This window comes from Hippocampus zosterae, chromosome 15 (genome assembly GCF_025434085.1).
Source record: "Hippocampus zosterae strain Florida chromosome 15, ASM2543408v3, whole genome shotgun sequence".
NCBI classification, from domain to species: Eukaryota; Metazoa; Chordata; class Actinopteri; order Syngnathiformes; family Syngnathidae; genus Hippocampus; species Hippocampus zosterae.
In genome coordinates this window covers 416,174-441,966 of record NC_067465.1, presented here as the reverse complement: position 1 = coordinate 441,966, position 25,793 = coordinate 416,174, and the positions used below count along the sequence as shown (strand labels likewise).

General features: G+C 49.3%; 1 protein-coding gene across 1 annotated transcript; it reads left to right on the top strand.

The window, feature by feature from the left end:
- The first annotated feature begins 1,285 nt into the window (after nucleotides 1-1,285).
- On the top strand, nucleotides 1,286-24,600 carry insra (insulin receptor a). Its single transcript, XM_052088862.1, has 21 exons — nucleotides 1,286-2,340; nucleotides 9,948-10,496; nucleotides 14,462-14,798; nucleotides 15,978-16,117; nucleotides 16,213-16,357; nucleotides 16,486-16,694; nucleotides 16,976-17,102; nucleotides 17,608-17,861; nucleotides 18,087-18,254; nucleotides 18,523-18,721; nucleotides 18,873-19,156; nucleotides 19,300-19,439; nucleotides 19,759-19,918; nucleotides 20,000-20,096; nucleotides 20,165-20,232; nucleotides 20,326-20,555; nucleotides 21,095-21,205; nucleotides 21,295-21,454; nucleotides 21,524-21,653; nucleotides 21,727-21,861; nucleotides 22,303-24,600. Exons 1-21 carry the CDS (start codon nucleotides 2,253-2,255, stop codon nucleotides 22,652-22,654), a joined length of 4,083 nt encoding a protein of 1,360 aa, XP_051944822.1. The 5' UTR covers nucleotides 1,286-2,252; the 3' UTR covers nucleotides 22,655-24,600.
- Nucleotides 24,601-25,793: the final 1,193 nt, after the last annotated feature.

The window sequence follows — 25,793 nt, the reverse complement described above, 5'->3', positions numbered from 1 at the left end:
ATGCGTCGTTTTTTCCCCCCAAAATAATTCCATTCAACCATAATTCCAAAGCAATGTCCCATTTTCATTGGTTTTCCTTTTTTAAATTTATTGTTACTTTTGTCAGATTCAAATAATTTCCATGACCACTGTGGTGTGTTTTTCTTCCATTAGTGAAGGGGTACCAACTTTTTTTTTGTCATTGTGTTTATCGCTGTGAGTTTTATCTGTCTACATGTGTTACTCCACCATTTGTGTTCAACACTCCATTGCTTTGCTTAGTGACAAGTGCGTTGAGTCACTCGTCACCTGACAGTGTTTGTATCGCAAGTTTGCACTCGCAAGTCAAGACAAGATATCAGCTGAGCGACAGCTCGCGTCTCAAAAAACGTTTCAGTTGAGTTACTCGTATCTCACCATTTTAAGTGTAAATTCAGAGCTCGGCAGCTTTCCAGGAGTTCTGTCTCTCATCATCAGACTCTTGAGTATTAGCATCCATCTTGCTTTGTTTCGAACATTTTTTGGTGTCACTTGGATACGGCAGTGTTGTTAACAACCTCTCATCCACTTTCACAATCAACAATGCATGCTTCCTTCTTGAGCTGCTTTCGCGCCACGATCTCATAAAAGAGCTTTTCTTAGACCTGCGTGTGGGAGGACAGAAAGTCAAACAATAGTTTGAGAACGACTTTTACAGGAAGTATCGACGTCCAACGTTTACGTTTCCTCAGTGGGAAAAGCGTGGAATTCAACACGCACAACCGGTGAGCAAAACGGGCATCAGGAAGACAAACAATGCGCAGACATGCGTGTCCAGAAAACTCATACGTGACGTCACTCTCCTGAGACTTCAGCTCAGTGAGCAAGGGTGGACAAGCGTTTGTTTTCAAGGGGTCCACACTTGATCTTTTAAGGTGGGCCATTATGGTCATTGGAAGACAGAAAAGTTCAACTGGGTATGGGGTAAGACATGTTAAAAAAAAAGTTTAATTATTGTAGAGACTATTCACAGAACAATTAATTCCATTTTTAAAACTTTCTCATGAATGAAACTTAAGTACTCATTTATAAAAAAAACGAAAGAAAAAAATACATCTTTGGAAAAACGAGGAACCTTGTGAAGGGTCCGCAGATGGGAGAATCCCCCTTCCAGGATGACCAGGCTGCAATGGATACCGAGCGGGCAACATTTCACGCACAATCTTAAGTGTTTATTGACGGAGTGTCCGTTGTGATCCAACAAACTCCAGTCCGTGTTTCCCCGGGAGCCCATGTGCCTCTCTTGGCAGCGTTTGTTTACTGCCTGGGAGAAGAAGAAAAAAACACGCACACACCCTGGGAGACAGACCGTCTACTACCTCTCTCTATCTGTGCAATTAGAACGAAGGGGCTTTGAAAAGCTCCACGACAGAAAGGAACAAGTGCGACTTTACTCCATTCGTGGCATTTGTCTGCCATTTTACAAGAGCAGTCGGGGTCGCGACTGGGTGGTGCGGCGTTCACGTGAAAAGCAAACAAACGTGGAGTTGCCCTTGCCGCCGCGTGGAGCTGCAGGAAATCTCGGAAATCTCAGCGCTGGAGCACGCCTCGGACTTCGGAGTAGAAACGACGCACAACGAGGACAAGCATTCTGCCATGCTTTGGCCAACATTTGACGCGTATTCGGGGGACGATTTGATATTTTCCCAAATTCACGCGAACGTAACGCCACGCGTGCCACCAGCGATCTGGACTCACGGCGGCTAAACGGCACGGAATGACACAAAATGTTTTTTCCTCCCCAGGTGTAAAGACTTTATATTTATGTGGACGTGACATCCCATTTTTGTATGCAAAGTGTGGCGTTGAGTGTCCGCGGCCCAAACTTTGACGCATTTGGCCTGGTTGGCTGGCTGGGATTGGCTACTTTTGACAGCTAGCTTGTTAGCTCCAGGTGGCGCACGTTAGCTGGCAGGTAAAGCCGTTTTTGCGCTCTCTCGGTCGCGTGGGTTTGAAGCCACAAGCCCGCGGAGAAGCCACACGTAGCTGGTTGGCTTAGCCTTAGCTTTAGCCGCAGTAGCTTGAGTGAACACGTTGGACTCGTTCCTCCGCCCATCTTCCGGGATGCCGTTGATTTATATTTGTTTACTTGCTGGCTCAAGCCGCAAAAGCAAAACAATTTCCTGAAGAAGAATTACACCCCCTAACAACACGCCCTCCCTTTTGTGCCCCCTCCCTCGTCACAAGAAGGATTACTCGGGGAGTTTTTCTGACGGCTCGCAGCAAATTGGCGGATGGTGCTCGAGCCCGAGTCAGTTATGTGGCTCCGGACTTTGGCTCTTGTTTTGGCCGCAGCCTGCTTCGTGACCACCACCGCGGAGAGTAAGTAACCTTTCAATTTCAATGATGTTTTTTCCCCCCGCTATATAATTCGCTTGGAAGTAAACATTAGGTACCTGTGGTGGCAAAAGTGTGGCGCGAGGGCTCACATTCCCTCGTTTTTATTTCGGGCCAACTGAGAAGAAAAAAAACAGCCCTAAAACAGGTCTTAAATATCAAATGCAATTGTATTGCATTAAGTTAAATACAGCCGAATTGCACTGGCGCTGAATATTTTGCATGCCACCCAGAGGGAGCCCGTTTTCTATTAAAAACAAAACAACACTGAATTTTTTGATTTACTGTAAAGCTGGTATTTCACCGAACAGGGAATGCTTGCGAACGTAGTGAATTTGGGGTTTTCGGCAGTGTTCGTAAAAGGTCGCAAAGATGCTCGCAGGCAGGTTTTAATCTCGCAAATCGTTTTTCTGGTAACGCTGTCTGCCGACGGTCTGCTAAATTTCATTGGAGGCAACACAGTGAAGAGACACGGTGGTTGCAAAATGCCCTCATATCGGGAAGTAGCCAATTAAAGGAAAGCTGCTTAAATTAAGGAGAACAGCAACCCAATCACAGAAAAGCTTCAGATAAAAGATCATCACAGATTATTTCAAAAATTGACTACAATAAATTGCGGCGTGGGTCTCGTCACCGTACTGTACTGGAGTCACGAGTAAAAAACAAGTTTCACGTAAGGTCACGTTCTGCATAATTTGAGCATTTAATTCAGCCGTTCTTCGCATATCAAGGGTGGTTCTCGTGCCACCCTTTCCAAATCACTGGGTCAATTGATTTACAGGATTATCAATGAATAGTAAAGTACACATAATATTGCAAAAGTAAGACATTGTGCGTATAACCTCTTTATCGATTTATGAAACTTGAATAATACCAACAATTTGACAAAGCTGTCCGTTTAAGACGTTCATTTATTATAATTGCTGAAATAATCCTGATCGTTTATGAATGAAAATGTTTCAAAAAGTTATTTTGTCCACCAATATATTGTTTTTCTTTTAGTTTTTGCAAAAATGATATAACATTTTATTAACACTAAACAATTCTTTACTTGTATTAAATGTAGTCGTTTTTCAAGTATTTTTAATCTTTTGAAATAATTGTCAAGTTGCTTTGTTGAAAATAATACAAAAAAATACACAATGTGACATACACTTAACATTTCTTCACTTAACATACACTTCGGCTTCACAGTGCAGAGGTACCAGGTTCGATTCCAGCTCCGGCCTCCCTGTGTGGAGTTTGCATGTTCTCCCCGGGCCTGCGTGGGTTTTCTCCGGGTGCTCCGGTTTCCTCCCACATTCCAAAAACATGCATGGCAGGCTGATTGAACACTCTAAATTGTCCCTAGGTGTGAGTGTGAGCGTGGATGGTTGTTCGTCTATGTGTGCCCTGCGATTGGCTGGCAACCGATTCAGGGTGTCCCCCGCCTACTGCCCGGAGACAGCTGGGATAGGCTCCAGCACCCCCCGCGACCCTAGTGAGGATCAAGCGGTACGGAAGATGAATGAATGAATGAATGAATGTAAGCAGTGACGGATAACCGAATGACTTTATTAAAATTCAACTTTATATCTGTCCTTCTCATCTTTTCGAGAGGGGAAGTAAAAATAGACCACAAAGATAAAGTGCGCCGTCATAAAATTGCAGATGTGGTCAGTCAATTATTTAAACTGGTGTCAAATGGGAGTCGGCACGCGTTTTCCACCCTTAAAAGTGCCATTCGTTGACCCCAAATAAAGTTCAGATGTTTTAGTAGGCGTGTCTGTGCATTTTTGCGGTTGCGTGCGACCACACGGGCCGCTGCTTCCGCGGCATCCGAAGGCGCACCGCGTTGTTCAAAGGTGTCAATGGGGCCAAGGGTACCAAAGAATTTTCAAGGCATGAGATTAATGGTGGAACCGAGTAAAGACACGCATCATCGGGAGGGGGACAATTTGTGACGTTGCCCACTTGACGCCTCTCCAAAATGAACGAAAAGAAAACCGGTCGGGGGAGCCGGCAACAGCGTTGAGGGAGCTGCCGCAGTTTTAGTACACGTGACGGCAACCTCTCATCTTCTTCGTACGTCTGGGGCCGTGGGCTCGGGTGACGAGAGGGAAGCCTTATCTCGCGGAGACAAAAACAAAAACGCCGCTTGAAATCTGCCAGACGGATGCGGGAAAATGTGTTACGGTCTGATGAAACCAAGGATGAACGTTTTGCCCATCGTTCCGAGCTATACTGATGGCTCCCATCCAAAAAGACCAACATGGCGATTACTTATTTATTTTCCCCTTTAAAAAAAATCACTTTGCTTTTTAATGGAGATGTGCAGGTCGTAGGTCACATGAAAGGTGGAAACCATGCGGGAAAATGCTTCATCTTGGCCTCATTATCTCAAGTCACAAACACCTGCAATCTGCGTGTGTAGACTCTTTTTTTTTTTTAATTGCATGTCTGGATTGTAGTCATCCATAAGGAAATGAAGAAGTCAACCTGATGAAAGTCAATTTGCGTCTTGCCAGTAGACATTTGACGACAAGCGCTGTTGTTTTGGCCACGACGGCGTATTGACGATGTTGTAACTCACAGGCGCCTCGTGCACGTAAAAAGGCACAAAGGTCGGCCACTTATCATCTGTTTGTGTCCGTAAACAAATTGTTGTCGCCGCTGGCCCTCCTGGCTAAGAAGTCTGAGAATGCCTGGGTCGGGGGGTCGGGCGGGGGGGATAATCTGCTCTCACTCTCTGGCCAATTGAAACATTTTTGTGTTGTGTTTCTCGCTCTCGCGGTCAAGGAATGCGACATCATCAACTCCTGCTAGCATTATTTTTCCATGAATGCATGAAGCCGTGTGCTTTTTTTTTTACTATGGATGTAATGCAGTGCTTCCTATCTGTGGCCAAAGTATCCAACTTCACATACGTGCTCCCCCAATTATGATTGATTGAATTCAAATCACGTGTCTTGATCTATCTGTGCCAGCGACATATTGTGACCATGGCTTTTCACTCCTTTCAAAATGTGAACTGTATTGTACGGATATCGATGAAAATGATTCTTGGGCACTTCCTGTATGTACCTTACATTAGGTAGCTTGCCATGAACGCCACTAAGTGCCTTCCGCACCTACTTCGGCATCATCTTGAGAGGTTTACCGCCCCGCTTTGTTTGACGACAACCCCGCAAAGGGCTTTGCCCGCCCCGTCTGGCCTGTACTGAAATCCTCTCGCGGCGCTCTTTGCCGTCAAATTGGAAGCTTCTTTCTTCGCCATCGCGGAGGAGAGCGTTTGAGTGGGATTTTAGTGCAGTGCAAAAAGAGCCCGAAAATAGGATCGGATCAGCGCCAATCGTTGGGCGGGACAGAAAAATGGGCCTTTCTGCAAAAGGTTGACTGCGGATGACTTCTGCAGTCGGCGTATAATAACGTCGTAAATATCACACGGCACTCCAAACGCATGCACAGTAAGTCTTTTTTATTTGTTTGTTTGTTTTAAATCTGTGCAGATGATTAGGTTTCTCTTTGGGCGCTGCCTTTCGGATGACCCCGCCCGCCCGCGTACCTGGCATGACGACAAAGCTGCCCTTTAATCCTCTCCATGGCTTTTCATCACGTCCTCGCTCAGCCTTTGTAATTGAAAAGGAAAATAGGATGCCAGGTCAAGTGTGTTTTCCATTAAGCCTGTGCGGGTTCAAAAAAAGTGGACGTTTTTTTTTTTACTATTTGGAAATGGCTTTCTTTCTTATTATTTGGCCTTATGGGGGAGCTTTAAGAAAACATACCAAAATATATTTAGCCCTGCGCGCAACCTGACTCTAGTGTATCATGACAGGATGCACAAAAATCCATCCTGAACCTATGGTGCAAACCACACTGCTAGTTGCCTAATGTTCGCTTGAAAGCGCCTTTTTTTTTTTTAACACATTTCCACAGATTGCACACCGCCAGAAAAAAAAGCTTCACAAATTTTTGGAAGTTACGATGATCCCGTCTCCATTTACTCACAAATGAACTTGAGTTCAGTTTCAAATCTTGATCACACAGGTTAACTGGACCTTCTACCATCTCGGAGATGAGCATCCAATTGCCCGTCAGTTTAAGTCGCTGACCACGATAAAAGAACAACGATGCAGTTGTTTAAAAAAAAAGGGGGGGTGGGGGTTGGGGGGGGCATGATGACCAGCAGCACACCTGGCGAGACTGGTCAGACCGGTGATGCGAAATGATGAAAGTTGTGAAATGTTGTCACCGGGTCCTTGGCGGAGCTTCAGAGCAAAGTTTGATGATTGACTCCAAAATGCAAAACTTGGCTCCACTATCTCTCATTGGCAGGTTCCGTTTTGTTTTTAAGTCCCACGTAAATGGAGCCGTCGGTGAAATGTGGCCCGGCCTGTGGGGCGCGACTGTAAATGGCAGCCCCACTAACAAGCACCTTGTTCAAGTAACACCTTGTTGACAGAATCATCAAAAGGCAACCTTCTTCTCCTTGCGCAATTCTCAAACCCAGCCGGTGTCACTTTTGCAGTCCTGCAATGGGACCTGACTGTCATTTGTTTCTTGCTAGCTAATAAAAAGCACATTTGGTGATCGTCGTATGAGCTTAGACTTAAAAAAGACGAATGATTTTTTTTTTTTTTTTTGTCGTCGACTATTTTGTGATGAAAAGCACAAAGATGTCGACCATATGTTTTCGGCAAGTAAAAATGATCGCCGGCCTTTTGTGCACTGAGGACCGGTTTCACGTGAACGAGAGAGAGAGACTAACAGACTAATAAATACTGTAAAAACAAATGATTAAAAGGGTAACTCGCCATTATGATGAGTTAGCCGCTGCTAATCTGCGCATGCAACAAAACAACTGGCGTGGTTTGCTGGTCGCTTGAAGTCGGCCTGTCTTCACGCCGGCTCGTCTCCGCATGTGATGTGCTGGTGACAAGGGATTCACGACCCTCATTTCGACATCACAAAGCGTCCAAAATCTGAAGGGCTCGCTGACTCAGAAACACATTTTCAAGATTGACTTGGCTCATCATTTTCACACTCGGTGGGGGGGCTCAGGCTGAAGAGAATGGCTGAATGTGCACCAAAATGGAATGACTTGTTGTTGAACAAATGTCATCGCTATTCAAAAAGGGTTTTTTTTGTTGTTGTCCACAGGCGAATGTGCACCAAGTGTCGTTGGTGTCGAGGTCAGTCACGTATGTTGCGTAACGGCACCTCCCGCCCCTCGCCCGAAGTCTCGGGCGGCTTTAGAACGGCCAATGATTTCATGACGTTTTGACCCCCGGCTCAAAGTGAGCAATGACATCAAAGCGACTCGAGCGGGAATTTCTGCAACGTAAATCAAAAGGGAGTTGCGCAATTCCGCCGCGCTCGCTCAGTGGAGGGCCTCGCGCCGAAGCCTCTTCGCGAGCCCGTCCGACCGGTGGCTGAGTGTCCTCTCGGGTGCTTCTTGAGAGAGGAGAAGCCTTTCGTCAATTTAATGCATTCCAAAATTGTCCGCGTTGTCAACGCGGACTTTCGGTGACATTTTGCGACACCTTCGAGCTGAAATTCTCCAAAATAACATGCAAGTGGCAGCGGGCGCCTCGCGCAGGAAGCTAACGTAGCCGTCTATATTATAAATTCTTTTTAAAAAGAATTCACACTCAAAAATAGCATTGTTATGATTTTAAAAAAATATTTAAAAAGATTCCCATCAGCGAAACAACAAAAAGAATGCCAATTTATATGCGATAAGAAAAGGGGCAAATAGCAATCGATTTTTGGGAAGTAGAAGAAAAGAAAATGTATCCATTGTAATTGGCCACTCCCGATCAATATTTGTGGTTGGCGAGCAGGAAGTCGAACGGCAGCCAACTAGTGAAGCAAAGCTTTGGCGGCCGTTCTTTGCAAGCTCCGCGCGGATGATAACATCACATGGAAGGAGGAATCTCGCTGACTCGTATGGAAAGCAAAGAGAACAGTGAAACCTTGAAAAGGGAAGTGTCGTAATCTCCCCGCGGCTTGCCTTCCCGCGTTTTCGGGGGCCCTCTCAGGGACACACACACACACATAGTCAACAGCAGCCGAACAGCGTCTTACCCCGCCAGCCCTCCACCTCCCTTGGTGGGGTCAGATGAGACCGCTTGCAGCCGTTTACCCCCCCCAAAAAAAGAAAATGTCCGGTTGCGCGCGGACATGTGCGACGGCGACGTGCCCCTCCTTGAGCGCAATTCCATTTCGCTGCGTCTTGTGAGCGGCTTTGTACTTTTGGCCCGCGCTCAAGTCCAGCCCCGCCGCTGCTAACGGCTCATTGATGATTCTTGGCGGCGCCATCAAGCGCTTTGCTTTCTCATTCTGGCCTCGTCGTACGTGGATCTCGGCCCCGTTGCCACGGCAACGTTTGGTGAGCGAGCCTCTGCCGTGCAAAGGAACGTCCGAAAAGTGGAAAAATCAGGGCTCTCGATTTAAATCAATCGATCCGATCGGCTACTGTGGCGCGTGTGCGTCTGCAAGCAATGTTGGGTAGAACGTGGACAGCGGGCGTCCGTTTGACTTGAGTTTTTACCGCGTTTGCCGGGATGCCGCCAATGTGCGATGCAAATCCTATTTCAGGCAGTTGACTCGGGAAGCGTCTGTCCGCTTACGTGGTCGCCATGAATTCAGCCTTTGAAAAGTCGACCACGCTATCGACGGCTGAGCGCTTGTCTCCTTTTATTTGAGTTTTATCGTACAACGCTTTCATCTTGCACAGCTCCTCACTTGTGTGACAGATGAACTCGATTTGACTTTTTTTTTTTTTAAACTCCTATAGAAGTTGTGTGTTTGTTTTGCTTGGAGGCGCGTCCCGTTGCCATAACCTGCAACGCAGCTATTTGGTGCCTTTGGCGCACGTCCTTTTAGATTTACGAGCCGTGGCAAAAGTTGCGACTAAATGTTCGCACATGGAGCGGCAAAGTCTTTCTCCCAAAATTCCCCGCTCGCACATTTGGCTCGTCGCGTTCCGCTTTCCAGCCAGCTTAGCTAGCGACGGCTCGGATTGGCCCTCGCTAAAAATACTCTCCCGGCTGAAAGTGAACACCGATAGGAGCGGCGGGGACGGCGGCTCGCCCGTCCGTCTTCCCTGCGGGGGGGTCACTCGGTGCATGTTTTACCAGCTCCTATTGTAACGCTTGTCCGTTCGCTCCTTTGGTGCGCAGCGGAAAGCGGAGGGAGCTCTTTGCCGCTTGCCAACAATATAGTTCATCTTTTAAATCACAATTGTAATTTTACGTGGGGAACGGAGGCTATTATATATGTTCTACGTCACGGCTCTTGTAAAAGCCGGTTGTTGGCGCGGCGAGTTGCCAGAGAAGGTGTCAAAGGAGTTGTCCCCCCCCTGTGATTTAGCGCTTATGGTCGGACACCATAGAGAAAGGCAAGCCGTTGCGGCCTTACGCGGTTGATTATAGCGCCGGCCGTTGATTAGCATCTGCTAGCCAACGCTCTTCTTTGGAAGTTATTTGCCGTTGTCTTACGGAAGGACGCTGGCGGCTCGCCGGCCACGCCTCCAACGCGGTCGGGCGTCTTCCCCCGGCGTCATCAAGGCGCCAGTGGCGCGGCTAACGCTTCTTTTGTCACGTTTGCAGTCTGTCCCAGCAAGGACATCCGCAACAGCGCCAGCAACCTGAAGTCGCTGGCCAACTGCACGGTGATCGAAGGCCACCTGAAGATCATCCTCATGTTCGGGACCAAGGCGGAGGACTTCCGGGGCCTGAGCTTCCCCTCGCTGACGCTGGTGACCGACTACCTGCTGCTGTTCCGCGTGTACGGCTTGGAGAGCCTGGGCGAGCTCTTCCCCAACCTGACGGTGATCGGCGGCAACAACCTGTTCTTCAACTACGCCCTGGTGGTCTTCGAGATGCTGCAGCTGCGCGAGCTGGGCCTGCGCGGCCTGACCAACATCACGCGGGGGGCCGTCAGGATCGAGAAGAACCCCGACCTCTGCTACCTGTCCACGCTGGACTGGTCCAAGATCCTGGACTCGGTGGAAGACAACTACATCGTGGCCAACAAGAACGACCGGGAGTGCGGGGACGTGTGCCCCGGGGCGTCCGTGGGCAAGACCACCTGCCAGACCACCACCATCAACGGACACTTCAGCGAGCGCTGCTGGACGCAGAAGCACTGCCAGAGAAGTAAGTGGGCGGGGCGAGCGCTACCTACCGCAGCGTCATTTGCGCTTCCGACATATGGAATTTCGCCCAACCATTATTTGAAATATTTGCTGTGTCGTCAGGACTCTCAAAGTCGACGCTTTGAGAAGCGTTAAGATGCGGAGGCCATCTCGACATGCATTTCTCATTTCTATTCCGGTCACGAACAAATTGCATATCCTGCTTTCAGGTGGCGATGACGGCAGCAGAGCGTTCAAAACAAAAAGTCTCGCTCCTCCTCCTCCTCCTCCTCCTCCCCCCACGTGTTGTTTTTCTCTTCTCCATCAGTGGAAAGCGCAGCCCGCTAATGAAATTGTTTACCTGTCGTGTCCTCGGCCAAAGCCTGCCGCCGAATCGGAAGACGTTATGAGCGAGGCGTACCAAAAGTCATCGACTCTTCTGATTACAATTTGTCCTGTTTTTTTTTCTTTTGTTTTTTCTGAATCAGTCCAACACATTCTTAGCGTGTTTGCTCAATATTGTCGCGGATGATTTGAGTTCTCGCAAGTCAAGGTGTTGTTTATCCTTGAACGCTGTCACAAGGGATTATTTCAACTTGGCTTTCAAGAATCCCTTCAAATTCAAAATTGTCTATTACCCCCCCCCCCCAAAAAAAAAACAAAATCAATACCGTACATAAGATATCTGCAAGCGTTTGATTTATCCATACTTGGATTTGTTTCCTGTGGACTTTCGGAGAGAGAGAAAAAAGAAGAAAGTAAAAAGTGTCCATGTCATTGCGGTGGTCTGCTACGGGGCCGCGCGGATATATATTTTTTCAAAAATGCAGCGCAACATTTGTACGTTGTCATCCGGACCACCCGAGCCGAGGAAAGCTGCTTTGCTTTTCGCGAGCCCTTCATGAAAAAAGAATCCAGGTGATCATTCGGAGATGAGCACGTTTGACAGAGGAATTGACAACGTCCTCGGACGGGGTAGGACCGCCATGTCCTTTGGCCTCGTTCGTCTCAATTTCAGTTCCTGGCGGTCCCCCCCCCCCCTCTGTGTTTATCATCATCTCGTTGTAGTCTACAGCCTTGGCGCTACATGACTACGCGTTTCAAACAAAAGGCAAGTGGACGGCCGCTGTTTATTGACTTTCGTGTTCATTCAAAGCCGCAGCGGAGCGTTTTGTCAAACATTCACCCGCCGTTATTGATCGTCTCTCTCCGATGCCAATTACGCCAGTCTCTCTCTGCCGTCTACTCGAAAAAGTCTTGATTTGAAAAAGAATCGTGCGGAGGTGGTAAGATTTTTCTATGGTGTCTCGCCGGGGTTCTGAACGTTTGCGGTTGGATCTGCAATACGGCCCCTGCGATGACCTTGGGAGAGCGCGCCGTATATCATTTTTAGGACAAGCACGGCCATTTTAATTTCAATTCCTACCACTCGTTCCCAAAAAGGATCAACGTCAAGCCGATGAACCAATTTACAAATCCGAGTAAGGCGCCGGACGCCTTCATTAAGTTGACAAATGGGCCGATGGGTTGCGGACGTGACGAATACGCATACTCCACGCATGAGCTATGTTGTGGACTTGTTTCGATCCCCGACCCGTAGGAATTTCTACCATGCGCTTCTGAACGATACAGTCAAACGTTTGTGCCGCAGGGGGTGGGCTGAGGGGTGTTTTTTTTAAATATATTTTTTATCGGAGACATTAAAATTAATGTGAAACCCTCAGAGTATATGTCAGCCTGGGATTGTAAAATGTTTACAACCTTCCCTACGGTTGCTCTCGTGCTGACCGGCCGCCATCCGAGAGTGCTTGAAAGGGTTAAAGCTGGGGGGGCCCCCCCGTCTTCCTAAAAGACGAGGAGAAGCCCTTTGAATGGCCAGCCTCCGCATTGGCTGAGGCCGAGGGTGGATCTTTTGCAGCCGCGACGCTCCGGCACGGATCTCTCCCGCGGGATCGGGGGCGAGCCGCCGCGTCCAAGCGTGCGGCCGTTAGAAAGCAACTTTGGGGCTGCGCAATAAAAGGAAAGTTGTGCTTCCCATCGCCGAGGCTCTCGGCGCTTGCGTTGGGAACTCAATAAGAGACGCTTAGATCACACGGTTTCCCTCTCACGTGGTGCCCCCCCCCCTGGAACCCCTCCTTCACATTCCCCCTCTCCTTGCCATTCTCGTGTTGCTGAAGCCCCCCCCACATACATGCTCCTTTCAAAGGTGAAGAAAGAGCGGGGGAAGCGGGGGTGTCAATGTTGAATAGGGCGTACAGCACAAACATGAAAATTGGGGAGTACCTGCAGAAAAGCAAGTCCGAGGGCGGCTGCAAAGTCCATCCGGGAAGGCTGCAGCCCAGATTCAAAAGGCAGACCTCAGAAGTGTGAGGATGAAGACGTGCTCGCCGCAAGGACCGCAGAGTTGACGCGCCGCTTGACGTGGCCTAGCGCTTGAGCCCCGCTACAAATAGCCAGTGTGTGAGTAACTGACGCCCCCCCCCTCCAGATTTTTTTTCATTACCCTTACTAATACTGTCGTCATCCTGCAAGCCGCCGGTCCAGGACAGAAATGTTCTGAGGCAACCCACAACATTTGGATCGCAGCTCTTGCTCGTCGACGCAGAAAAGTCATTTCAAGGAACGACTGATGAGCCAATGTAATGAGCTCATTGCTAGCCAAGAGTTTTTGTCCCGAGACATGTGGAAGAAGCGCGCTCTTGTATTTTACTGTTACTAGGACCCCCCCCCCCCCCCCCCCCCCCCCCGCACCTCCCCAATCCAAAGCATAAGTGGGGTTGGTGCATTTTATTTATATTGGGCAGGCCCTTACCTCAAAGAACCTTTTGTCCTTCTCCTCACATTTACACTTGGACAACAGTATACACCCCCCCCCCCACACCCCCCCACACGAGGAGGTGCCTTCACACCTGATCTAATGTTGTATAACAGGCTTATTATTACAAACACGCAGACGCACGCATAAACGCTCGCCTTGCGTCACGCTATCTGTCCTTCAAAGGCCAGACACCTGGCCGCCCCTCGCACGTTAACCCGCGACATCTCTCTTTCCCGCGCTCGCTTGACGGATGGCGAGGATGGCGCGGATCGCTCCGTTAGTGTTCACGAAGACGAAGACGTCGGTTCTTGACTCGCGCGTCACACGTTAGCTTCATATTACAAAAGTGTCTCGCTTGCAAAAGACGTCAACCGTCGCTCGTGTTTACTTCCCGCCGGCCGAAGATTGTCCTTCCTCATTAGCGTTTGTCTGCTGTTGAGCCATAGTCAACCCCCCCCGGCGGCCCCCCCACCGTTTGTATACAATAACACTTGTTGTTAGCTGACAGCAAGATGATCCTCTCGGCTGCTGACTGGCTCACGGAGGGATTTCGCTCTGCCTGATGAGCACTTTTATGGAAGGCGCTAAACCTCTTTATTCCCGCTAGGGTGTATGCTAGCTATAGCGCGGGGGAAAGGCGGTTGCGCGAAGGCCTTTTCCTTGGAATGTTTGGAAGCAGCGCGGTGACAAAGTGGTTGGCGCATCTGACTCGCGGTATCGCGCTTCGGGCTTCACATCTCGGTTGGAATCATATCTCCAGTTTGTGCTCTCAAGTGAAAGAAAACCAAAATGGCAGCAACGTATGTGGAAAATGTCCCCAGTGGGGTCACTCGTAGCTCAAATGGCGACTGGACATGAATGCGGAACGCCTCGATTGCCCTAATAGCAGACCGTTTGCTGTGTTTTGCTCTTTTGAGGTCAGATGTAGATGCATTTTTGTAAGATGGGGGTGTCAAGTAAAGGCCATTTATCCAACGGAACCCGTTTCATGAAAGAAAAGGGGCGATTCTTCGAGAGCCGTCGTTCAAATAATGTTTTTGCACTGAAAGCGCTTTCCGTATGTCTTCGGGGCTACTTCAATTTGAAATGAACCCAGGAGGGAATGGCCGCTTTGGTTTGACGATGAACCGTTCTTGACCATCCTTTTGTCCCCCCCCCCTCCCCCAAAGTGTGTCCCGTCCACTGCAAACACGGCGCCTGCACCCAGGACCTGCAATGCTGCCACGAGCAGTGCCTCGGCGGCTGCCTGCAGCCCCGGTCGGCCTCTCACTGCGTGGCCTGCCGGGGCCTGCGGCACGGGGGCGGCTGCGTGGAGCGCTGCCCCGCCGGCCACTACACCTTCAAGGGCTGGCGCTGCGTCTCCTTCCACTTCTGCCGGGAGCTCAACGAGCGCTGCAAGCGGGAGAAGGAGCGCGGCCGCAGCCCCGAGTGCCACCAGTACGTCATCCACGACGGCGCCTGCGTCCCCGAGTGTCCCTCCGGCTACACCACCGTCAACTCCTCGGCGTAAGTGCGCCGCCGCCCTCTCATTCCCCCCCCCCAAAAAAAAGAAAAAACGGCTTTTCACGTAAGGTCTCCTTTATAAGTGCATTGCTGCCATCTTTTGTCCCCAATGACAAAAGCCTTTAGGAGTGGAAATATTTGCCATTTTCTTTTGGCGCTGAATTCAGTCTCTGCATGTTGACATCGATGTCTGAGTGACTCAGACATGAAGCCTTTTCCCCTTTGCTCCACTTTGCTCCACTTGACTCCATTTGCAGTTTTTGAGCTATTTATCTACCCGACTTCCCGCTCCGGATTGGGGATTTATACATGCGCTGACCTCTCGCCAACCTTCTTCACATCGCTCCTCGTCGGCCTCATCGGGGAACTTGCGTGTTTTTGGCTGCGGTACGGTGGACCCGATGTCATCGTTTCTCAAAAACATTTCAGCTTTTTTAAATGTTGCGCTCGACGCTGGACGTGCACATGTGGCACACCGCGCACAGGGAATGAGGTCAATGTTGATTGTTTCTATTCCCCACCGCTGAAAGCCACATACTTGGCCACGCTGCTCCTGTCGGCCTGGAGTCTTTTTATTCTTATTAAATATTTTTTTTGAAGTGCCGCCGTTCCTCGATTGTTTGTTTAGCCGATTTAATCTGCCGTTAATCTCCAAGCGAGCACAATGCTGTACCTCGATGGGGCGGCAAATTGTTTTGTATGGCGTTTAGTGGCTCCTCTGGAAGTTTGGGGGAAATTCAGCCCCCAAATCTGCTAGGCAAGTTTCAAGAGGCCATCCTCAAAAAAGCACAGAAAAGATGCTGTTTTGCTCAATTGCTCCCGCGTATATTAGATGAGTGGACAAGGATAAATTGCCCGGAGAAAGGGCACGCTTATCGTTACCGCGGCGACTGCGGATGACCTACTTTAGCCCCGGGTTACGTTCTGGTTCTTTGCCGTTTGTATCAACCTTGCCTCCCGTACGAAACCATCAGACGCTGTTTATCGCAAGAGAAACGTACAGATGGCACCAATCTGAGGTCGTCCGTCATTCCATAAGCTCCACACTTGATGAATTCTATGGCCAGCGCCATTTTGATTGGCAACAGGCTTTCAGTGGGCGGAGCATCTTTTTGTTGAAGGCGAAGGCATTTCTCCCGCAGGCGTAAGACACAAACACCTTTTTGTTTCACGTCTGCGCAGGCTGAACTGCAGCCCGTGCGCCGGGCTGTGCCCCAAGGTGTGCGTGGGTCTGAAAACGGTGGACTCGGTCACGGCGGTGCAGGCGCTGAGGGGCTGCACCGTCCTCAACGGCAGCCTGGTCATCAACCTGCGCAGAGGAAGTAAGCGCCCCAAAAAATCGGCGGCCAGCTTTTAAGGCTGAGCGGGCCACGTGACAAACCCCTCGCTGCTTTTCTTTGTTTGTTTGTTGCGGCAGACAACATAGCGGCAGAGCTGGAGGCCAGCCTGGGCCAGTTGGAGGAGATCAGCGGCTACCTGACGGTGCGGCGCTCCTACGCCCTGGTTTCGCTGTCCTTCTTCCGCAAGCTTCGCCTCATCCGCGGGGAGGAGACGGAAATTGGGTGAGGCGCTGTCCTCTACCTGCTGGATGGATGGATGGATGGATGGATGGACCATCCGCAGTTGAGAACCACCCACTTCCATCACCCAGTTAACATTCTCAACCTTGTCTGCCCCCCCACTCCCCCAGCAATTACTCCTTCTACGCCCTGGACAACCAGAACCTGCGGCAGCTCTGGGACTGGTCCAAGCACAAGCTGAGCATCCTGCAGGGCCGCATGTTCTTCCACTACAACTCCAAGTTGTGCATGTCGGAGATTCACAAAATGGAAGAGGTGACGGGGACCCGCGAGCGCAGCAACGACATTGCCTCCAAGACCAACGGCGACCAGACATCGTGTGAGTTGTCTTGCCGCCGAGATTGACGCACCTTTTTGATCCTCCTTTCGCCGCCGGTTTTTCTCGGCATCTCCTCCAGCGAGCGTGACTTTGTGAGTCCCTTTTCAAGCGAAAGTCCCGTTTGTAGCCGCGCTACTCTGAATGGCCGCCGCCGAAAGCTCGATGGCCCGTTTGCAATGAACTTCCCAAAAAAGGATCGCGTGACCTTTGAGCGCATGTGTATCACCCGGGAACATCTTTTGCACCTTTCTTGACCCCGCGACCCGAATGTGTTTTGCCAGGTGAGAATCACGTGCTGAAGTTCACTCAGATCCGCACCAAGAGCGATAAGATCATGGTGAAGTGGGAAGCCTTCTGGCCTCCAGACTTCAGAGACCTCCTGGGATTCATGGTGCTCTATAAAGAGGCGTAAGTTCTTTCCCACCGACCGCGGGTCCGGGCCGTACGCCGAACGCATCTCGTTTTCAGCCGCAACGAGAATGGACCACGTGACAAAATGATTTCCAAACGTTTGGAAATCCACCAAATGACCTTGCGGGCCACTGGTTGACCTCCATTGATTTGATTGCCATCCGCCGATGAAGTTGATGACGTCTTAGCGATACGTTTCTTGGGCCGAGTGGCCGCGGGGGCTTGTTTCTTCTCACGGTTACTTTTTGCTTCCTTTTTTTTTTTTTTTCATTGAACAACGCAATCCGCTGTGTAACCTTTTAGGACTATTGTTGTAAGTGTCCCAACTTGCTGCATGACAAAAGTAGCCTGGTTACATTGCGTCTTCTTTCAAGTCATGAGGTCGGGCCATTGAATTTGCTCTTGGAACACGAGCGTTTCTCTTTGAAAGCGCGTTTTCCGGCGACGGTTTCGTCGACTCGGCCGTACGGCCCGTAATAATCCGCCGGCGTGATCTTGTCAGGCCGTTTCAGAACGTGACGGAGTTTGACGGGCAGGACGCGTGCGGCTCCAACAGCTGGGTGATCGCCGACGTGGAAACGCCGCCGCGCTCCTCCGAGGGCGACAAGTACAACTTTGACCCGGGCCACCTCATCTTGCCCCTCAAGCCTTGGACGCAGTACGCCATCATGGTCAAGACGCAGCTCTCCGCCTCGGACGAGCGCCAGGTGCACGGGGCCAAGAGCGACATCATCTACGTGCGCACCAACGCCACCAGTAAGACTTCACGTCATCTTGTCGACTGGCCTTTTGGACAAACAAAAGCACTGAAACTCGTGAGCGCCGACTGCCACGGCACTCGTCGGTTATCTCTTGCCTCCCAAAATGAAAGTTTGATTTATTGACGTTCCCCCGCAAAGTCGGTCAGCATTGAGCCGTGCGGCGGTATGCCGGTGCCGGTACGAGGTCTTCAATGGCGCGCGGACCTCTTTGTGTCCGCAGAACCGTCGGTCCCCCTGGACCCCATCTCGTCATCCAACTCCTCCTCGCAGATCATCCTGAAGTGGAAGCCCCCCAACGACCCCAACGGCAACATCACGCACTACCTGGTCTTTTGTCAGCGGCAGGCCGAGGCCAGCGAACTCTACAAGTTTGACTACTGTCAGAAGGGTGAGCCACGGACGTGCCCGGTCGTCGTCCGGTGATTCCCCAAGTAGCTGAAGGGTCAGGGTACAATCGGAGCGGGTCATGGACACCGTTGAACCCTGAGCCATGATGACGCTTACAGCCATGACATTTGCCTTTTAGCGCGCAAAGCAAAAGGTCAAGGAGTGGCTCGTTAGAGCGAGGCGAGCCAAAACATTAGTCGTGCCGCGAGGCGCGTGAACGCAACTTGCCGGTGACGCGGCTTTTCTATGCCGTCTTGCCATTTTGCCAGGGATGAAGCTCCCCTCGCGGGTACCGACTCAGGTGGACGGAGACGAAGAGCAGAAGTGGAACCGCACGGAAGAGCGGGGGCCCGGCACGCGATGTTGCGCCTGCCCCAAAACCGACAAAGAGCTCAAGAAGGAGAAGGAGGAGCTGGAGTACCGCAAGACCTTTGAGAACTACCTCCACAACGAAGTGTTTGAGATGAAGTAAGACTTCACTGCACACAACTTGAAAAGGGGAAGTCGAGTCAAATGTTTGTGAGGGAAAAAAGTTTTCAAAAATAGCTTGCTTTCAACTTTCTGGAGGGGGGAGTCGTAATTTCACGACAAAACGAGAAAATCCATTTTCCCTTTGCAGACACTCGAGACAACGGCGCTCGGCGATGGGCGCGGCCAACCGAACGCGCCCGTCCCCCACCGCCGCTTCCGGCGGCGGGCCGTGGAGCACCGTCAACCCCGAGGACGAGGAGATGTTGGAGAGCACCAAGACGGTGCTCACCGTACTGGCCAAGGAGTCCACCGTCATCTCCAACCTGCGCCACTTCACCAGCTACCAGATCGAAATCCACGCCTGCAACCACCCCACCGACGCGGCCCGCTGCAGCATGGCGGCCTACGTCAGCGCCCGCACCATGCCCGAGGGTGAGCCGCGCTCGCGCGCTCTTCCAAAAAATTCCACTCCCATCATAATAGCACTTGCTCACTCAAAAATATACGCAAGCGATGTGCGGACGGACGAAGCAAAGCGTACGCCTTCCTGTGACGTTTTCTGCGTTGCCCTGCAGACAAAGCCGATGACATCACGGGCCCCATCACGTACGAGGTGTCCGACATGATCGCGCACATCACCTGGCAGGAGCCCGCCGCCCCCAACGGCATGATCATCCTGTACGAGGTCAACTACAAGCGCATCGGCGACAGCGAGGTGAGCGCACCGTGCCGTCCACTAGAGATGAATCTTGCGGCTTTGTGAAAGCAAAGACGATCAATCGTAACGTAACATCGCGAGAGCCGAAGCGATATTGGTCAAAAGGATGAAAAAAAAGGCAAGCAAAAAAATATAAATGAAAAAATATGATATCGCATCAATACAGAGTAAAAAGGGGGAAAAAACCCCCATGGGTGGGTACTCAAAAGAAGACGACGCGAACGTTGGTGGACAAATATTGCCATCTCCTTCCGGGAAGATCTCTGAGGAGATGGCAAATGACCAAATGAGACTTGACTGAGCTGTTGTGGGCCAGGAGCTGCACCACTGCGTGTCAAGGAGCATGTACAAAGCCACGCGTGGCTGCAAACTGCGGGTCATGCACGCCGGCAACTACACGGTGAGGATCCGAGCCACCTCCCTGGCCGGGAACGGATCCTGGACCAATCCCACCTACTTCTACGTGCAAGACGCCCGTAAGTCTTTGCTGCTTTCGGTGATGCCTTGTTGACATTAGCCGAATCAGCCTCAGGTTTTTTTTTTTTTTTTTAAACCAGGAGATCCTCTCAACATCGCCAAGATCGTGATCGGACCGGTCATCTGCGTGCTGGTCCTCTTTGCAGCCTTGGCGGGATTTGCCATGTTCAAGAAGAGGTAGGCCGCCCCCGCCGCTCGGCTCTTCTTCGCCGCGCTTCTTCTATGAACGGACGCTTTCCTTTCAGCCAAACCCAAGGGCCCAGCGGTCCCATTTACGCCTCGTCCAACCCCGAGTATCTCAGCGCTAACGACAGTAAGGCACAACCTCACCATCCCATCTCGTTATTCCTCCAACCGATCGATTAGTAGATTGCCGTTGACCGATTGCAAATGCGAATGACCGCAGTGTACGAGGAGGACGAGTGGGAGGTGGCCCGCGAGAAAATCAAAATCCTGCGCGAGCTGGGCCAGGGCTCGTTCGGCATGGTGTACGAGGGCATCGCCAAGGACATCGTCAAGGGCGAGGGCGAGACGCGCGTGGCCGTCAAGACGGTCAACGAGTCGGCCAGCCTGCGCGAGAGGATCGAGTTCCTCAACGAGGCTTCCGTCATGAAGGCTTTCAGCTGCCACCACGTGGTAAGCGCCGCAGCTGCGGCCGCTTCACGCATATATTACCTCACAAATTTGAATTCCTTGGGGGGGGGTGTAGAAGAAGAAGCCCTCATTCTAAAAATAAAAAGTCAACGCCTTCAGTACAATTGGTACACAAATATTAGATGGAAAAATGCTTATTTGTATATGTAGTATGAGACCAAAAAAAATGTGGAAAAAATATTTTTAAAAACAGAAAATGATTGCAAAGAAATAAGAATGTCAGAAAACGACGCCAAACAAAAGATGATTTTTTAAAAAATGCATTTCAAAAAAGATTGCAACATTTGAAAATATGAAAAAAAAACTTGTAACATAGGGGTACATACACAAAGATTTGGAAAGAATACAAATATGAGACGACAATAATTCCATCACCCAAAAATAGATAGAATTACTCAATAAAATATACACAAAGAAAAAAGATACAAGGTAATAAAATATTGGGTGTTGTTATACATGGACTGTCTGAAATGTCAGTGCAGTTTACAGTCATCAAATCCCTGGTGCCTTTGTTTTTTTAGGTCCGTCTGCTAGGCGTGGTGTCCAAAGGTCAGCCCACCCTGGTGGTCATGGAGCTGATGACCCACGGGGACCTGAAGAGCTACCTGCGCTCCCTGCGCCCCGATGCCGAGGTAATGACACCTCTCGTGCATTCCCCAGGGCAGCCGCGGCGTTCCTCGCTACGTCGAACGCTGAATAAATAAAACGATGCGATTGTCAGAACAACCCGGGTCGCCCGCCCCCCACGCTCAAGGAGATGATACAGATGGCGGCCGAAATCGCCGACGGCATGGCCTACCTCAACGCCAAGAAGTTTGTGCATCGAGACCTCGCCGCCAGGAACTGCATGGTGGCGCAAGACTTCACCGTCAAAATAGGGGGTGCGTTATTATTGTCTGTTGTTATTTTAGTGCTTTGGCTGAATCGACTTGTTTTTCTTCTCCGTTCAGATTTTGGCATGACCCGAGACATCTACGAGACCGACTATTACCGTAAAGGAGGGAAGGGCCTGCTGCCCGTCAGGTGGATGGCACCCGAGTCTCTGAAAGACGGGGTGTTCACGGCACATTCGGACTGCTGGTCGGTAATTCGTTGATTTGAACGTCGGATGAAGAAGCTTTTGCTACGCCGATGTTTTTTGCCTTGCGGGCAGGTCCTTCGGGGTGGTGCTGTGGGAGATCAGCACGTTGGCCGAGCAGCCTTACCAGGGCCTCTCCAACGAGCAGGTGCTCAAGTTTGTCATGGATGGAGGATACCTGGATCGACCGGACAACTGCGCAGACCGCCTGTGAGTACATGATAACGTCAACGATGTAAAAGTACAACCGTCGCCGTTTATTGTATTTACAGTTAAAGCATACATCTTGGCCATTGTAAACCTTTTGAGGGGGTGGTCGTAAGCCCTGCCACATTTCGCAAACAATTGACATTACCCTCCACCGCCTCCAAATATCTGTAATTACATATTGATGCCACAAGATGGCAGCAGAGCGCTTAAAACGGAGAGAATCAGAACGCGTCAACCCCATTACATCGAGCATGTCGATGTTGGGGGGGTCCCCAAGTTTTCATCAGTGCAACTGCGAGGGCCACCAACAACCACGAACTTATTAAACACAAATTGAGATGGGAATTTCTTTATTATTTTTTTTTTTTTACACAAATGCCGAACCGCAAACGTGTGAGTTTTCACTGTTGCCGTTGCGCTTGCTTCCCTTCTTCCTTCCAGACACAACCTGATGCAAATGTGCTGGCAGTACAACCCCAAGATGCGTCCGACCTTCCAGGAGATCATCGAGATGCTGCGTGACGACCTGCACCCGTCCTACCGCCAGCGCTCCTTCTTCTACAGCGAAGACAACAAGCCGCCCGAGAGCGCCGATGACCTGGACCTGGACGTGGACAACATGGAGAGCATTCCGCTCGACCCTTCTTCCTACTCGCAGAGGGAACTCCGCTGCTGCCCCGACCGGGACGGAGGCGGGGGAAGTTACGAGGAGCACCACATCCCCTTCGTGCACATGAATGGCGGCAAGAGCAACGGACGCATACTGGCTCTACCGCGACACAGCCCCTCCTAACCGGACCCCCTCCTCCCACAGAATCTTTTTTTTTTTTTTTTAAACACATAAATCACACACTCTCCAGAAAACCCTCAATGCATATCTCAGGATTTTTACTTTTGCTACACACACACACACACTACAGTGCTTTTTGTAAGTAGAACCTCCTGCAGCTTACCTCTGTACATACTATATATATATAAATAGAGAGAGAGATATGAATTTTGCCAATTTGGCGGATAAAGAATTCAACTGTGAAACAAGGCTGCTAACAACAACAAAAAACAACTTTGGGATGAAACCAAAGGGTGGGAAACGACATACATGTACATATAAGCCACTTTAAAAAAAAAAAGTGGGGGGGGGGTTCCCCATTTCTGTGCCGAAAGACTTCATTCTCTGGTTATTGTGTGGGGGGAGCAGAAAGAAACTACATATATGGACCCCTGCCAAGGCATTGGAGAAAATGGATCCCCACCCCAAAAAAGAACAACCACAAAGACGTTCCCCACTGCCGCGTAAAAAGGTCTCTTTCTCTGGTTGTTTTAAAAATGAGAGAGATGGACATTACAGTGGCGCCTTAAGATACAAGTGAGCCGACACAATTATTTCTAGATTCTAGTTGTTTTTTTTTTTTTAACTTGAAAGCAAAATTCTGAGATACGAGTGCAGTATGGTAGCAGTGTCTTCAGCTCAACACACTTCACAATAAGCAGTTTGGCAAAAAAGTACAATTCTTCAAAAAAGCGGCTTCGAGCTGCTAACTACCCGCATATTAAAATTAACCACAACCACTCACTGGTGTATATTCTTAATCCTCTACAAAGAACATCTAACAATACTGCTGCTTACTGTGAAATTGATCAGATCCAAATATCTGTATGGCTGTAATGTACTGCCCCCTGGTGGCCCAAGCACACACACCAGAAGGAGGAGGACAATGTTCATCGAATTGTTTGGATTTACAAACTCTTCACATTAGATTTGTTTCATTACTTTATGTTTTTGTAAAGTACAAGAGTAGGTTGCCATAGACTGAAGGAAATAGTAGAGTGCTATTTTTCTCATTTAAAAAAAATGACCATTTTTTTGCATGTTTTTGGGGGGGGTGTTGGGGAGACTTTAAGTTTTTTTTTTTCTGGGGAATTATGATTTCAGATACGAATGTGGTCACATAATGAATTAAAGTTGTATCTCAAGGCGCCACTGTACTTATATGGACCCCTGTCAAGGTTTCTGAGGAATTGGACCCCCCACCCCAACGAGGCTGAAAAGGGGCTTCCCACTCCCGTGTCGAAAGGCTTCATTCACTGCTTGTTGTGAAAAAAGTAGAAGGATAAAAAGTGTCCTTCTTGAAACTCTTGAACAAACTGCTGAAAGGAGCTGGTTGATGGTGAATATTTTTTTTCTTTTAATCTCCTGGCTCTGCAGTATTTCAAACACAAACAGTGCACAGGACACAAGACACGAGATCACTCTTTTCCTTGTTGGATTTTATTTATTTGTTTCTGTTTCACATTTACAGCTGAAGGATATTTTAAAAAATGACCTCCTCACATCGACCAATAGCTGCTTTTTCTTTTAAAGCGGGTGTTCAAAAGAGATGCTATATACAATTTTTTTGGGGGGTTTGTTTTTAATATACCGTGTATATATACACGGCATATCCATGCAATGCTTGATTGATGGTTTTTGTACATAACTCATGTTGTCGCTCCCGACAAAAAAAAAACGTTTTTACATGTTGCGCTATTATATTCAATCGTTTTTTAAAATTCTAATTCGTGAACTCATGATCAACCAATAGCACTTGTTGTTGTTTTGTTTTTGCTTGGCAGGCGAAGGAGTGTTTTGTTTTTGTTTCATTTTCTTTTTTTTTTTTTTGAATAGTCATCCTAACGAGATCAAATAAAATGTAAATTTGCAGCAAGGCGCATCCTGCTTGCAGGAGAGTCTCAACCTTAGCTCACCATTTCTCTTTATTTTCCACACGACCAAGTCTTGATCCAAGAGCAAACCATTAAGTGCACTTGCAGCACAGTCCAACCACAACTCAAACAAAAATGCTCAAAATATTTCACTGATTTCTAAAAGCACTATAAATATCCATCCATCCATCCATTTTCTGAATGGTTTTATCCTCACAAGGGTCATGGGGGTTGCTGGAGCCTATCCCAACTGTCTTTGGGCAGTATTCTGGGGACACCCTGAACCGGTTACCAGCCAATCGCAGGGCACACACAGACGAACAAACATCCGCGCTCACACTCACACCTGGGGACAATTTAGAGCATAAATGTCAAACTCCGGTCCTGGTGGGCCGCTGCCCTGTATGTATGTATGTATGTCTATCTATCTATTCGTAAGATATATAAATATTAGAGAAATTGCAGCGATGTTAGACAAAAAAATATAACGTGAAGAATACACAAAAATACAGAATTGCCAAAGAATAGGCTAAACAAAAATATCTCCTTTACACAAACAGGAAGTCTGTGTAAAGGCCGTCAAAAATATTACGTAAAATTGGACAAGTAGTAGAAAAGGTACAAACGTTAAGAAAACAACTTCAAAATATACCCACATATTGAAATGAAATCTTTCCCCCAAAAATCTTCCCTTTGAACGGAAGTTGTGTTCTGGATTGTTCCACGGGAGGCTGTACCTTTTACCTTCTTGTCGAGCGCCTCCCCGGAGCTTCTGTCATCGCCCGAGCCGAGGAAACGCGACCACGCTGAACCTGTCGTCTGTCCTGAAACGAACATTATAAAACCTTCTCCTTCCCGTCTTCCCGTCTCATCACAGGTAAGACATTCAACCAACTGCAACGTTTCTCCTGCGCCCGACATTTTGTGCTTTTTCGGGGGAGGTTTGCCGAATCATTTTTGATGAGACGACGCTAAACACCGCCGTCAATCTCATCTGCTTGCAAACTTCAAATGAGTTAGAAATGACATTAATATCCTCCTCCTGGTTTGTTTTGTCACGGATGCACTTTGAAGCGTGGCTTTTAGGAACTTAAATCGGTGTTAATGGCGAACAACTTAACACGGTAGCTTGCAGGTAGCCAAGTCACCTGCCAACCTCAGTCTGACTTGACACCTGTTTGCCTCCTCGCCCGAAACTGTTGATTGAAAGCGACACCCCGCTGACTTTT